The sequence below is a fragment of the Penicillium citrinum genome, assembly GCF_028827155.1.
Source record: "Penicillium citrinum strain IBT 23319 chromosome Unknown utg000009l:1.0-4274883.0:1.0-4276374.0, whole genome shotgun sequence".
NCBI classification, from domain to species: domain Eukaryota; kingdom Fungi; phylum Ascomycota; class Eurotiomycetes; order Eurotiales; family Aspergillaceae; genus Penicillium; species Penicillium citrinum.
The window spans coordinates 833,953-845,978 of record NW_026622694.1 but is presented as its reverse complement, the minus strand read 5'-3'; the positions used below and the strand labels follow the sequence as shown (position 1 = coordinate 845,978).

The 12,026-nt window shown below is 47.2% G+C and overlaps 2 protein-coding genes across 2 annotated transcripts; both read left to right on the top strand.

The window, feature by feature from the left end:
• Positions 1–3,409: 3,409 nt before the first annotated feature.
• Positions 3,410–10,012, top strand: N7469_009790 (glutamate synthase (NADH); the record flags this gene model as incomplete). The annotated part of the gene is given in 5 exon segments (XM_056648695.1): positions 3,410–3,582; positions 3,644–3,684; positions 3,801–5,280; positions 5,300–7,151; positions 7,208–10,012. The coding sequence occupies 5 exon segments, from the start codon at positions 3,410–3,412 to the stop codon at positions 10,010–10,012; spliced, it is 6,351 nt and encodes a 2,116-aa protein (XP_056495826.1).
• Positions 10,013–10,943: 931 nt separating this feature from the next.
• N7469_009789 (uncharacterized protein) lies at positions 10,944–11,708 on the top strand (the record flags this gene model as incomplete). Its single annotated transcript, XM_056648694.1, has 1 exon — positions 10,944–11,708. One exon carries the CDS (start codon positions 10,944–10,946, stop codon positions 11,706–11,708), a length of 765 nt encoding a protein of 254 aa, XP_056495825.1.
• Positions 11,709–12,026: the final 318 nt, after the last annotated feature.

Genomic DNA, 12,026 nt, shown 5'->3' with positions numbered 1-12,026 from the left:
TTTTTGCACCGGGGAATTCGTCCAGGAGGAGGTCGTGAGTCGAAAGTGCGTCAAGAGTTACTTTTTCAAGATGAGGGAGTTGCGCCTGCTGGTAAAGACTTCGTTGAGGTAGATCAGGTTCATATGTTCATCGCTGGTTTATTTTGAGCAAAACCGCTGGCTATTTGGATGAAGTGACCCTATCTCGAGGACTTAGGAATAAATTGCCCGTGATTGACTTAGTGGGGAGTTCAATTGAAGTTGTGAAGCTTAATGGAGCTTCGGCGGAGAAAACTGACGGGGTTCCTCCACCGCCAAACAACATTGGCGCGTTGCGGGGCCGTGAAGATCGTACTTTTATACATACTGTACTCGGTATATCCCCCTTAAGTCTACACAGTGATATTTAGAGGTATATTCATGTTGGTTCCTGTAGATGTGCTAGTTTGAAAGAAATAAATCGAGGATTTCTTAGTTAATTGAGAAATTTGTCACCCACTCTGTCCATTGATATAGGGCACTGATGATTAGGTGCGGTATTGTTCGAGTCCACAACTTTATATTTGTTAAAAATTGATCACAATCTTCTTCATTTACCTGGCACTACCATAATTAATAGTTAGATATGCTAATTCAGATACTAGGATGTATGTATTTTTGGCTTCTTTTTGAGATTCTTAGAGAATACCCAATGCGTAGTAAAAACACGAACGTGAATAGGGCTAGTGGTGTTTCAAGCGGCCCAGACGCATTAATGGGATATCTGTTGATAGAGCACATTATACTAGTAGGACCATGAAGAACACAGTAAGTAAAAAGAAGAGATCAATGACTGCCCCATAATAGCTGCCAGTGAGACTAATCCTATGCTCAATACGAAACTGAAAGGAACTAGCAATGATCGACTTGAGAGTCAATGATGACTAGGGAGCTCCCTAGTTCGGGAGTACACAGTACACATATACCGCAGACACCAAGCCAATGGTCAAAATTCGACGCAAAGACGGATTACCAGCGAGACCAGAGTGACCGTGCATAGCATTTTACGATTATACTAGGAGTTATATGTATGCCCAGATTCAGCGGTGAAGTTTCCATTATTCATTGAGCAACAAGACAAAACTCGAGGCTGAAAGAGAGCCTGTCGATCATCCAGCCAAGCCCTGCATCTGCAGGTTGAAATTCGCCAATACTTAGCCGAGCCCTGGAGTTGTACGATGGTCAGAAATCTCCAGTCTAGTGCCAGCTATGCATATATGTATATGTACGGAGTACAGTGGACTACATGTGAGTACATGACTTGTTTGCCGAGACGCGGCGCGGAATTCCAGTCTCAAACGCGTGGAAATCTTGGCATCCTTTCCGTAGTACCGAAATAAGAGTACTCTAGACTGTCCATGTTGCACTTGATTGCATTCACGCTGGCCTCTCCGGATATTTTCGTAGTTGTGTGAGGGACGTGGCGTTGGTCTATTGAGTGTCGATGGAACTACTGTACTAACACCCGGGATTTCCCGAGAGTGTGTGGAAAAGAGTTGATGCACCGGTGAACCTAAAGCGGACAAGAGAGGATCGGGAAAATCCGGAAGAAGGGATCGAGTGGAAGTGTGAAGAGCAAATAGCAAAAGTCGAGAAATCAAAAAGTACAAAGTAGCCTTGGGGAGCCTCGGTCGACCCCACGAACGTGTCTTATGATTAGAATGAATCTGATTGGTTGGAATCAGGTGATGTTGATGCACGGTGGATCCAGTGGATCAGCGGAGAACATCTCAGCAATATGTACTTTGTATAGACAGTGATGAGAGTTTAGAATACTGTACAGTAGTAAGTACATTTGTGTTATTTATTGAGCAGAGAATCTGGTACGTTTCAGGGTAGTTGGTGGAGAAGTGCTAGGCGATAGTAGGAGAGGCGATCCCATCCCCGAGACTCCATTCGAGAAGATGGTGGTTAACGTTTGGAAAAAGTAAAGGTTATGTATTCTTATTATCAAGGATTTAGAGCTTATCAGAACTCCCGCTTCACGTGTCAGCAACGAGGATCTCCGGAGGCCATTCCTCCGAGAACCATGGTCCGGGGGAGTGTCTGTCGGGACATCATTGGATGGGGAATGTAAAATAGAGCATTTGATTGAGTTAGAATAAATGAATACAGTACTGTACAGTACATGGGTTGTCCGGGGAATTCGTAACTCCTTAGAATTGATTCGGGGGGAGGAGGGTGGGAGGGGCCAATCCCGGAAGCAGAGGACAGACAGAGTGTACATCCAGTAGGACCGGGACCGATCTCGGATCACTAGTGTAGATACATACTGTAGAGGTTAGTCAGATGTAAGGTAGAGACAAAGTACTTTGCAGATCATTAACTCCGTACTACTGTATGCACAAGGTAAGAAACCGTAGATGGGACTCGGGATCATGGTAATTGAGACCGAAATTGGGACGGGATTAAGCACTGTACCCTTGCTGCCCCACTACCGGATGCAGTAATCCAGTATCCAGTGTTCAGCATTCAGTATTCGTATCATGTTATTTAATAATTCGCAGATGATTATAAGAAATAAAATATACGATGAATATCTGAATATCATTGTAATAAATTTATTCTATAATATCAATACTAGTACAATATTATAATGAATAATAAATTAAATACATGAATATACTGACGTAGTGAAACCTAATCGGGTTGGCTCAGCGGTTGCAAAGCAAGCGCGCTGATTGGCTGATGAGCTCTTATCTCTCCAGGGAATCATCATGATTATCTTCTCCACTCCAGCATACCAACCTGCGAATATCTGGATTCCCCCAGACTGCCGCTTTCGTCTTGTACAGTGTACCCTGGCATATGTACATACACAGAGAAAAGGAAACAGGAGAGAGGAGGATAGAGATTAGAGAGATTCATGTCAAGTCTTTGATATACAGTACTCAGTAACTATCACATTCAATATTCACACTCGCTGAAACAATTGATCAAACACTCTACACTACACACAATGTACCACTGTATGTAATAATACTTTGCCACGACTTTTCCTACTGTAGTCGTATTCTACCCGGCTTTGCTTCGGAACTCCCCAATTCCCCCCAGACCCGCGCCGCAATCGCTGTCCACTAGCCCTGGTCCGTTCCCGTTTCCCTTTTCCTCTTTTCTTTTTCTTTTTTTTTTTAATTCACCCCTCCTCGATCTTCCCTTATTTTTCTTTTTTCTTGGTTCCTCTCTTCTTCCCCTCTTTCATATTTTCTCCTTCGCAGACGTTGGGTTTCTTTCACCTATCGCATTCCCTGACCCGCGCTGCGTCTGTGACGACATCGCCTTATCGAAGATCTGGTCCCGCATCCAGCTTCCAACCAAAAAAAAATAACCCCCCCCGACCTCGCCGACTCCTACCTTCACTGCACACTCCCTGTCGGTCCTCGACGGAAGTATGGGTCTTAACTTGGAGGAACTCTATGGCAAAGATCTAAGCGAAGAACAGCCTCAGGAATATTCGGAGTACCAAGCCAAGCAAGGTTTTGGCTGGGCAAATGCTCTGCCTGAAAAGCAGGGTCTGTATGACCCCGAATATGAAAAGGATGCCTGTGGTGTTGGTTTCGCTGCGTGAGTCGCCCTCGAATTCTACTGACAAGCAATTGGAACTAATCTTCTTTTCTATCTATAGCCATATCAAGGGTAAGCCGAGCCACAAAATCGTGAGTGATGGTAAGTTTCGCCCTTTTTTTTTAATTGTTATTTTCTGCTTTTTCTCTCTCTTTCCATCTATACCCCGGAGAAATTGAAATTCGACCGGACCTGCTGACATTGGTTCTGTTCTCTAGCGCGCAATTTGTTGTGCAACATGACCCACCGTGGAGCCGTTGGCTCTGATGCTCGAGATGGTGATGGTGCTGGTGTCATGACCAGCATTCCCCACAAGTTCTTCATCAAGAACTTTGCTCGTGAGGTGGGCGTGGATCTCCCTCCACTCGGTCAATATGCTGTCGGCAATCTATTCTTCAAACCCGACGAAGAAGCTCTCAAACAGTCCATTGTTAGTTTCGAGGAATTGGCGACTTCACTAGGACTGCGCGTGCTAGGATGGCGAGAGGTTCCTCGCGATTCAACTATTCTGGGCCCGGCGGCCCTTTCCCGAGAGCCCATTATCATGCAACCATTTGTCGTACTTAAGTCTGCCTACGGCGATGGCAACAAGCCTGAGATCACAGATACGGATAAATTCGATGAGCGTACCTTTGAATTGCAGCTTTATGTGTTGAGGAAACGTGCTACGCATGTTATCGGCTTGGGGAACTGGTTCTATCTCTGCTCTCTGAGTAACCGCAATATCGTTTATAAGGGTCAATTATCGCCAGTACAAGTCTATCAATATTACCATGATCTGGTCAATGTCGACTACGAGGGCCACTTCGCCTTAGTCCACTCTCGATTCTCAACCAATACTTTCCCTTCATGGGACCGTGCTCAACCTTTACGCTGGGCTGCCCACAATGGTGAAATCAATACCCTTCGTGGAAACAAGAATTGGATGCGCGCCCGTGAGGGTGTCCTTCGGTCTGAAGTTTTCGGCGATGAACTCGACCTGCTTTACCCCATTGTTGAGGACGGTGGCTCGGATTCTGCGGCCTTTGATAACGTTCTCGAGTTACTCATGATTAACGGTGTGCTGTCTCTTCCTGAGGCAGTAATGATTATGATTCCTGAAGCCTGGCAGGATAATCCAGCTATGGACCCGGCCAAGTCTGCCTTTTACGAGTGGGCTGCCTGTCAAATGGAGCCCTGGGATGGACCGGCCTTGTTCACGTTCTCCGATGGTCGCTACTGTGGTGCCAATCTTGATCGTAATGGTCTTCGTCCGTGCCGTTTCTATGTCATGGATGATGACCGCATTGTTTGCGCCTCAGAAGTCGGTGCCATTGATATCGATCCGGAGCGAGTGGTTCAGAAGGGCCGTCTGCAACCAGGAAAGATGCTGTTGGTTGACACATTGGCCGGGCGAATTATCGACGACGCCGAGCTGAAGCAAACCGTTTCGAGTCGTCAGGACTTCGCCAGCTGGCTGGATAAGGAGCTCCTGAAGTTGCCTGCCATTAACAAGCTGCTGTTGGATAGCAACGTCGATCTTTCCTTCGGTCTTGATGATAGCACTATTCAGAATGACCCGCGTCTCCGAGCCTTTGGCTATTCTTTCGAACAGGTCAGTCTGCTTCTTGGTCCCATGGGCGCTGACTCGAAGGAAGCACTTGGCTCCATGGGCAATGATGCTCCCTTGGCTTGTATTGCTCAACAACCTCGCCTTCTGTACGAATACTTCCGTCAGCTTTTCGCGCAAGTTACCAACCCCCCCCATTGACCCCATCCGTGAGGCCGTGGTCATGTCTCTGGAGTGCTATGTTGGTCCTCAGGGTAATCTGCTGGAGATGGACCCCTCGCAATGTCATCGTCTGCTGCTTCCTTCTCCAATCCTGAGCATTCCAGAGTTCAATGCCTTGAAAAATATCAACCGCGCTCACAGTGATTGGACCGTCCGCACTATCGACATCACATTTGACAAGGCTAAGGGCACTCCCGGCTACTTGGAGGCTCTAGATGCTATCTGTGATGCTACTACCGAAGCCATTGAAAATGGCGACAAGGTTATCGTCCTCTCTGACCGAGCTACCTCAGAACATCGCGTGCCCGTCTCTGCTTTACTAGCCACTGGTCTGGTTCATCATCACCTTGTCCGTAACAAGTGGCGCTCCCTGGCCGCCTTGGTCGTCGAAACGGCCGAGGCCCGTGAGGTACATCACCACTGTGTCCTGCTGGGCTACGGCGCTGATGCGATCAACCCTTACCTTGCCATGGAATGTATCTTGAAGATGAACCGAGAGAATCTGATTCGAAAGGATATCTCCGACGAGAAGGTTATTGAAAATTACAAGGCTTCTTGCGATGGCGGTATTCTCAAGGTCATGAGTAAGATGGGTATTTCTACCCTGCAATCTTACAAGGGTGCGCAAATTTTTGAAGCCCTAGGTATCGATGACAGTGTCATCGACCGCTGCTTCGCCGGTACTGCCAGCCGTATCCGCGGTATCACCTTCGACCTGATTGCTCAAGATGCCTTTGCTTTCCACGATCGCGGATACCCCTCTCGCAATATCGTTGAGATTCCTGGTCTTCCTGAATCCGGCGAGTATCACTGGCGTGATGGTGGCGAGGCACACATCAATGACCCCGTTAGCATTGCCAATATGCAGGATGCAGTCCGTAGCAAGAATGACAAGTCCTACGAAGCTTACGCAAAGGCCGAACACGAGGCTATCAAGAACTGCACCCTGCGTGGTATGCTCGAGTTCGACTTTGACCAGCGCACGCCTATTCCCATCGATCAGGTCGAGCCTTGGACGGAGATTGTGCGCCGCTTTGTCACTGGCGCTATGTCTTACGGCTCTATCTCAATGGAATCTCACTCGACTTTGGCCATTGCAATGAATCGTCTTGGTGGCAAGTCTAACACGGGTGAGGGTGGTGAAGATCCCGAGCGTAGCAAGAGAATGGAAAACGGTGACACTATGCGGTCTGCCATCAAGCAAATTGCGTCTGGTCGTTTCGGTGTTACATCGCACTATCTGGCTGATGCCGATGAGTTGCAGATTAAGATGGCCCAGGGTGCGAAGCCTGGTGAGGGTGGTGAATTGCCTGGTCATAAGGTCGTTGGTCCCATCGCTCATACTCGTCACTCGACTCCTGGTGTTGGATTGATTTCCCCACCTCCTCACCACGATATCTATTCCATTGAGGATCTGAAACAGCTTATTTACGACCTCAAGTGCTCGAACCCCCGATCTCGGGTTTCGGTCAAGCTGGTTTCGGAGGTTGGCGTTGGTATTGTTGCTTCGGGTGTTGCTAAGGCTAAGGCTGATCATATCTTGATCTCTGGTCACGATGGTGGCACTGGTGCCTCTCGCTGGACCGGTATCAAGTATGCTGGTCTTCCGTGGGAGCTGGGTCTTGCTGAGACTCATCAAACTCTTGTACTGAATGATCTTCGTGGTCGTGTTGTTGTTCAGACTGATGGTCAGATTCGAACTGGTCGTGATCTGGCCATGGCTTGTCTGCTCGGTGCTGAAGAGTATGGTTTCGCGACAACTCCCTTGATTGCCATGGGATGTATTATGATGCGAAAGGTAGGATCATTCCCCATTCATTGTGTTGTACTGAATTACGTGCTAACTTTTCAAAGTGCCATCTCAACACTTGCCCCGTCGGTATTGCTACCCAGGACCCCGAGCTGCGCAAGAAATTCAACGGTACACCTGAGCACGTTATCAACTTCTTCTACTATGTCGCCAATGAGATGCGTGCTATCATGGCTAAACTTGGTATTCGCACCGTCAATGAGATGGTCGGCCGTGCTGAACTGCTCAAGGTCCGCGATGACATTCGCAACGCTAAACAGGAGCGAGTTGATCTCTCTCTTATTCTCACCCCCGCCCACTCTCTTCGTCCAGGTGTCGCTACATACAATGTTCGCAAGCAAGACCATCGTCTGCACACTCGTCTTGATAATAAGCTTATTGCTGAATCCGAACTCGCTTTGGAGAAGGGTCTTCCGTGCCGAATTGAGTGCGATGTTGTCAACACAGACCGTGGAATGGGTGCTACCCTGTCATACCAGATTAGTAAACGCTACGGCGAGGCTGGTCTACCCCAGGATACTATCCATGCCAACATCAAGGGCTCTGCTGGTCAATCCTTCGGTGCTTACCTTGCTCCTGGTGTCACTCTCGAACTTGAGGGTGATGCTAACGATTACGTCGGTAAGGGTTTGTCGGGCGGTCGTCTGATTGTCTACCCGCCTCGCGGAGCTGCTTTCAAGGCAGAGGAGAACGTTATTGTCGGTAACACCTGTCTCTACGGTGCTACTCGAGGTACTGTTTACTTCCGTGGTGTTGCCGCCGAGCGTTTCGCCGTCCGTAATTCAGGAGCTACCGCTGTTGTTGAGGGTGTTGGTGACCACGGTTGTGAGTACATGACTGGTGGTCGTGTACTGATTCTGGGATCTACTGGACGTAACTTTGCTGCCGGTATGTCTGGTGGTATTGCCTATATCCTGGATATGAACCAAGACTTCCACTCTAAGGTCAACCTGGAGATGGTTCAGGTCTCTGGTATCGAGGATGTCAATGAAATCGCCTTTGTCCGGGGTCTGATCGAAGATCACCACCACTACACTGGCTCCGAACTGGCTGCTCGTATCCTTCTCGATTTCAACCGTGCTCTTCCACGCTTCGTCAAGGTACTCCCCATTGACTACAAGCGTGTCATGGACGAGGAGGCTGCTAAGGCTGCTGCGGCAAAGAAGGCTGAATTCTCTCTTCCTCAACTTCCTAGCAAGCCCGCAGAGCAGTCTAAGCCTCACGCCGAGGAGAAGAAGGCTGAAATGTTGGATATTGAAGACAGCATCAGCGATTCCAAGGCGGAGAAGAAGCGTTCTGCGCTTATTCTGGATAAGACTCGTGGTTTCATGAAGTATAGCCGTCGCTCTGAGAAGTATCGCAATCCAACTACTCGTACTCGTGATTGGGCCGAGTTATCCAACCGTCTCAGTGAGGATGAGCTTAAGTATCAGTCAGCTCGTTGCATGGATTGCGGTGTCCCCTTCTGCCAGTCTGATACTGGATGTCCCATCTCCAACATTATTCCCAAGTGGAATGAACTGGTTTTCCAAAATCAGTGGCAAGATGCCCTTAACCGTCTGCTCATGACCAACAATTTCCCCGAATTCACTGGCCGTGTCTGTCCCGCTCCTTGTGAAGGTGCCTGTGTTCTCGGCATCAACGAAGACCCCGTCGGAATCAAGTCGATCGAGTGCGCTATCATTGATCGGGGCTTCGAAATGGGTTGGATGGTCCCTCGTCCTCCTCCTGTTCGCACTGGCAAGAATGTCGCTGTCATCGGTTCTGGTCCCGCTGGTTTGGCTGCTGCCGATCAACTCAATCGTGCCGGTCACTCTGTGACTGTCTATGAGCGTGCCGATCGTATTGGTGGCCTTCTTATGTACGGTATTCCCAACATGAAGCTTGACAAGAAGGTTGTTCAACGCCGCGTCGATTTAATGGCCGCCGAAGGCATCAAATTCGTCACTGGTACCGCCGTCGGTCCTGACAGTGACGTCTCGCTTCAATCTCTCCGCGCTTCCAACGATGCCGTTATCATCGCTACCGGTGCAACCGTCGCTCGCGATCTCAAGGTTACAGGCCGTGAACTCGAGGGTGTTCATTTCGCCATGCAATTCCTGCACAAGAATACCAAGTCTCTTCTTGACTCTGGTTTGTCGGACGGTGAATATATCTCTGCTAAGGATAAACATGTTGTTGTCATTGGCGGTGGTGATACCGGTAACGACTGTATTGGTACATCTGTTCGACACGGTGCTAAGTCAGTTACTAATTTCGAATTACTGCCACAACCTCCCCCCAAGCGAGCCCGTGATAACCCCTGGCCACAATGGCCTCGAATTTACCGCATTGACTACGGTCATTCGGAAGTTAAGACTCATATGGGTCGTGACCCGCGTGAATACTGCGTCATGTCTACGGAATTTGTTGACGATGGTTCCGGTAAAGTCAAGGGTATCAATACCGTTCGTGTTGAATGGACTAAGAGTGCCACTGGCGGCTGGGATATGAAGACCGTTGAAGGAAGTGAGCAGTTCTTCCCGGCTGATTTGGTTCTTCTTTCGATGGGTTTCTTGGGTCCTGAGGATAGACTTCTTGGTGATGAGATTGAACGTGATCCTAGGAAGAATGTTAAGACGGCACCTGGTCATTATGCAACTAATATCCCTGGTGTTTTTGCAGCGGGTGATTGTCGACGTGGTCAGTCGTTGATTGTTTGGGGTATCAATGAAGGAAGACAGGCTGCTAGAGAAGTTGATGCTTTCCTTAGCGGTGTTAGTTCACAACTCCCTGTTACTGGAGGTATTGTTCGTCGTCCTGCTATTGATTCTGTTCCGAGAATTTCGGAGACGGAGGTCGTTGCTTGAGATTGATGAAATGATTGATGAAATGATTGTCAAAAACTTTTTCCCTTTTGTTTCAATTTGAGATGGAAAAGTTTTGTTTTTGTTGGTGGTGGGGGAGGCTTTTTTTTGTTTATGTTTCGGATTATTATGTCTTTCATACTTTGTGTTGGACTTCGTTATGTTTATGTATGGTGTTTGAGCGTGTTTGAGATTCCTTGGTTTGATTGTATATACTCTGTTTTTATTCCAATGAATTTATTCAAATAGCTTATGCCTTGGTCTCTCGATAGCTTGGATTACTAGTCGCAGATGGCATCGGTCTAATCAGGGCAAACACTTCAAACCGGACACTCACAGTCTCACTTTGCAAAAGGTGCCTGTGTATCTTTGAAACAATAGATATCTGCGACTCCAAACCAGTGAATACCACATAACCTTTCCTCAATGTGACTTCTCACGATCGAACCTCGTAGTCCCTTTACTCAAACCTCCCATACTGCACACCTTTTGTCAAGATCTCTCATCCAGATGGCACTTTCAATGGTATTCTCAGGTCTTGCAAATCATTATTTCAATTTCAAGGCCTAAAATATGTCAAAGAGTCATAGAGAACAATATTCTTTATTATACCACCATTGATGTAATTATAGGAGCAACACCATAGAAACTCACCCATTCATCTCACTGCAGAAGAAAGACATTTTGAGACATACTCACTCAATGAGTATGTAACCGAAAATGAAATTTTCTATATTATCCCATAATTCGAGTCTTTATAAGAGGACTCGAAAGTCCATGTGAAAAACTATATCGCTGCACCATCGCATCATAAGACAATACCCATCCAGGAAAGAAATCAGGCCATTCTACAAACTGAATGAATGAAAAAAAAATCCTACTTTATCAGGCTGAGAATGATTAACTAATCTATTTAGATTGATCAACTCCCAAAATGAAGAGGACTAATTCAAATGACAAGAATGTCCCCAGTTTCGCTCGCGGTACAGCATCGTCACGAGCGAGACAGGAGTCTAAATTCTCTGATAAAGCTTCCAACAAGATCCCCCTTCGCACGCCTGTATCTTCTCGTCCAACCTCTAGGGTTAGTATACGTCCAGGATCGTCGGCTAGTACACGTACACGTCCCGTATCACGCAATAAAGATTACTCGCGTGGGATGGCGGGACGGAAGCTAGTTCGGCTAGATGAGGTTGAGGATGATGTTGAGAAGAAGTCCCTCTTTCATAAAGGGTTTCGGAGGATAGATGAGGAATCAAGCAAGTCTAATATTCCAAAAATAGGTAAGGGGAAGGGGAGGGGGAAGGAGAACGCTACCCTGGTGTCTACTCATACAATTACCCTTGTGTCTATAAGTGATGCTCAAGTTGATCACGTCAATGCCAATGCGAATAACGAGCCACCTGCCAGTACTGTTGTTTTAGATGATGATATGTCTGATGATGGCTCTAACTCTGACGCTTCTGAACGAAGTTTTCATACTGCTCGTGAAGATCCGGATTCTGATTCAGAACAGAGCTTTCATACAGCGCCGGAGTGGCTGGTTAGTGAGTCAGATGACGAGATAGAGAGAGAAGCTGCACGGGATTTCATGGAGTCTCGGATTATTTGTGAGCATTGGGAGGCTAATATGAAGAGGGACTTGGAGATCCGTGAGGAAATTGAAATGCTTCGTCTTTCAGCTGGGAATAAGATGTAGAGTATGGTATGTTTATAGCTATTCGCAAGTTGCGAGTTATGTATAGCATGAATATATCAATAATGGATTTTTCGTCTTCATACATCAATTGATGAGTTTGAGCTTTTGCGCATTATGTGTGAATACTGTATATTGCAGAAACAAATCTAGAAAAGCTGAGCCACGAGACAGTTTGAATATTCCTTTGTTAGGAGTAAAAAGAGACTAGCTGAAAAACCAGTTGCAAAGAGAATAGTGAAAGAATCAGAATGATCTAATGGTGGAACGTTCATTCGGCGAGGTTGAAAAGTAGTTGATGTCAGAGCAGTTGATATCACG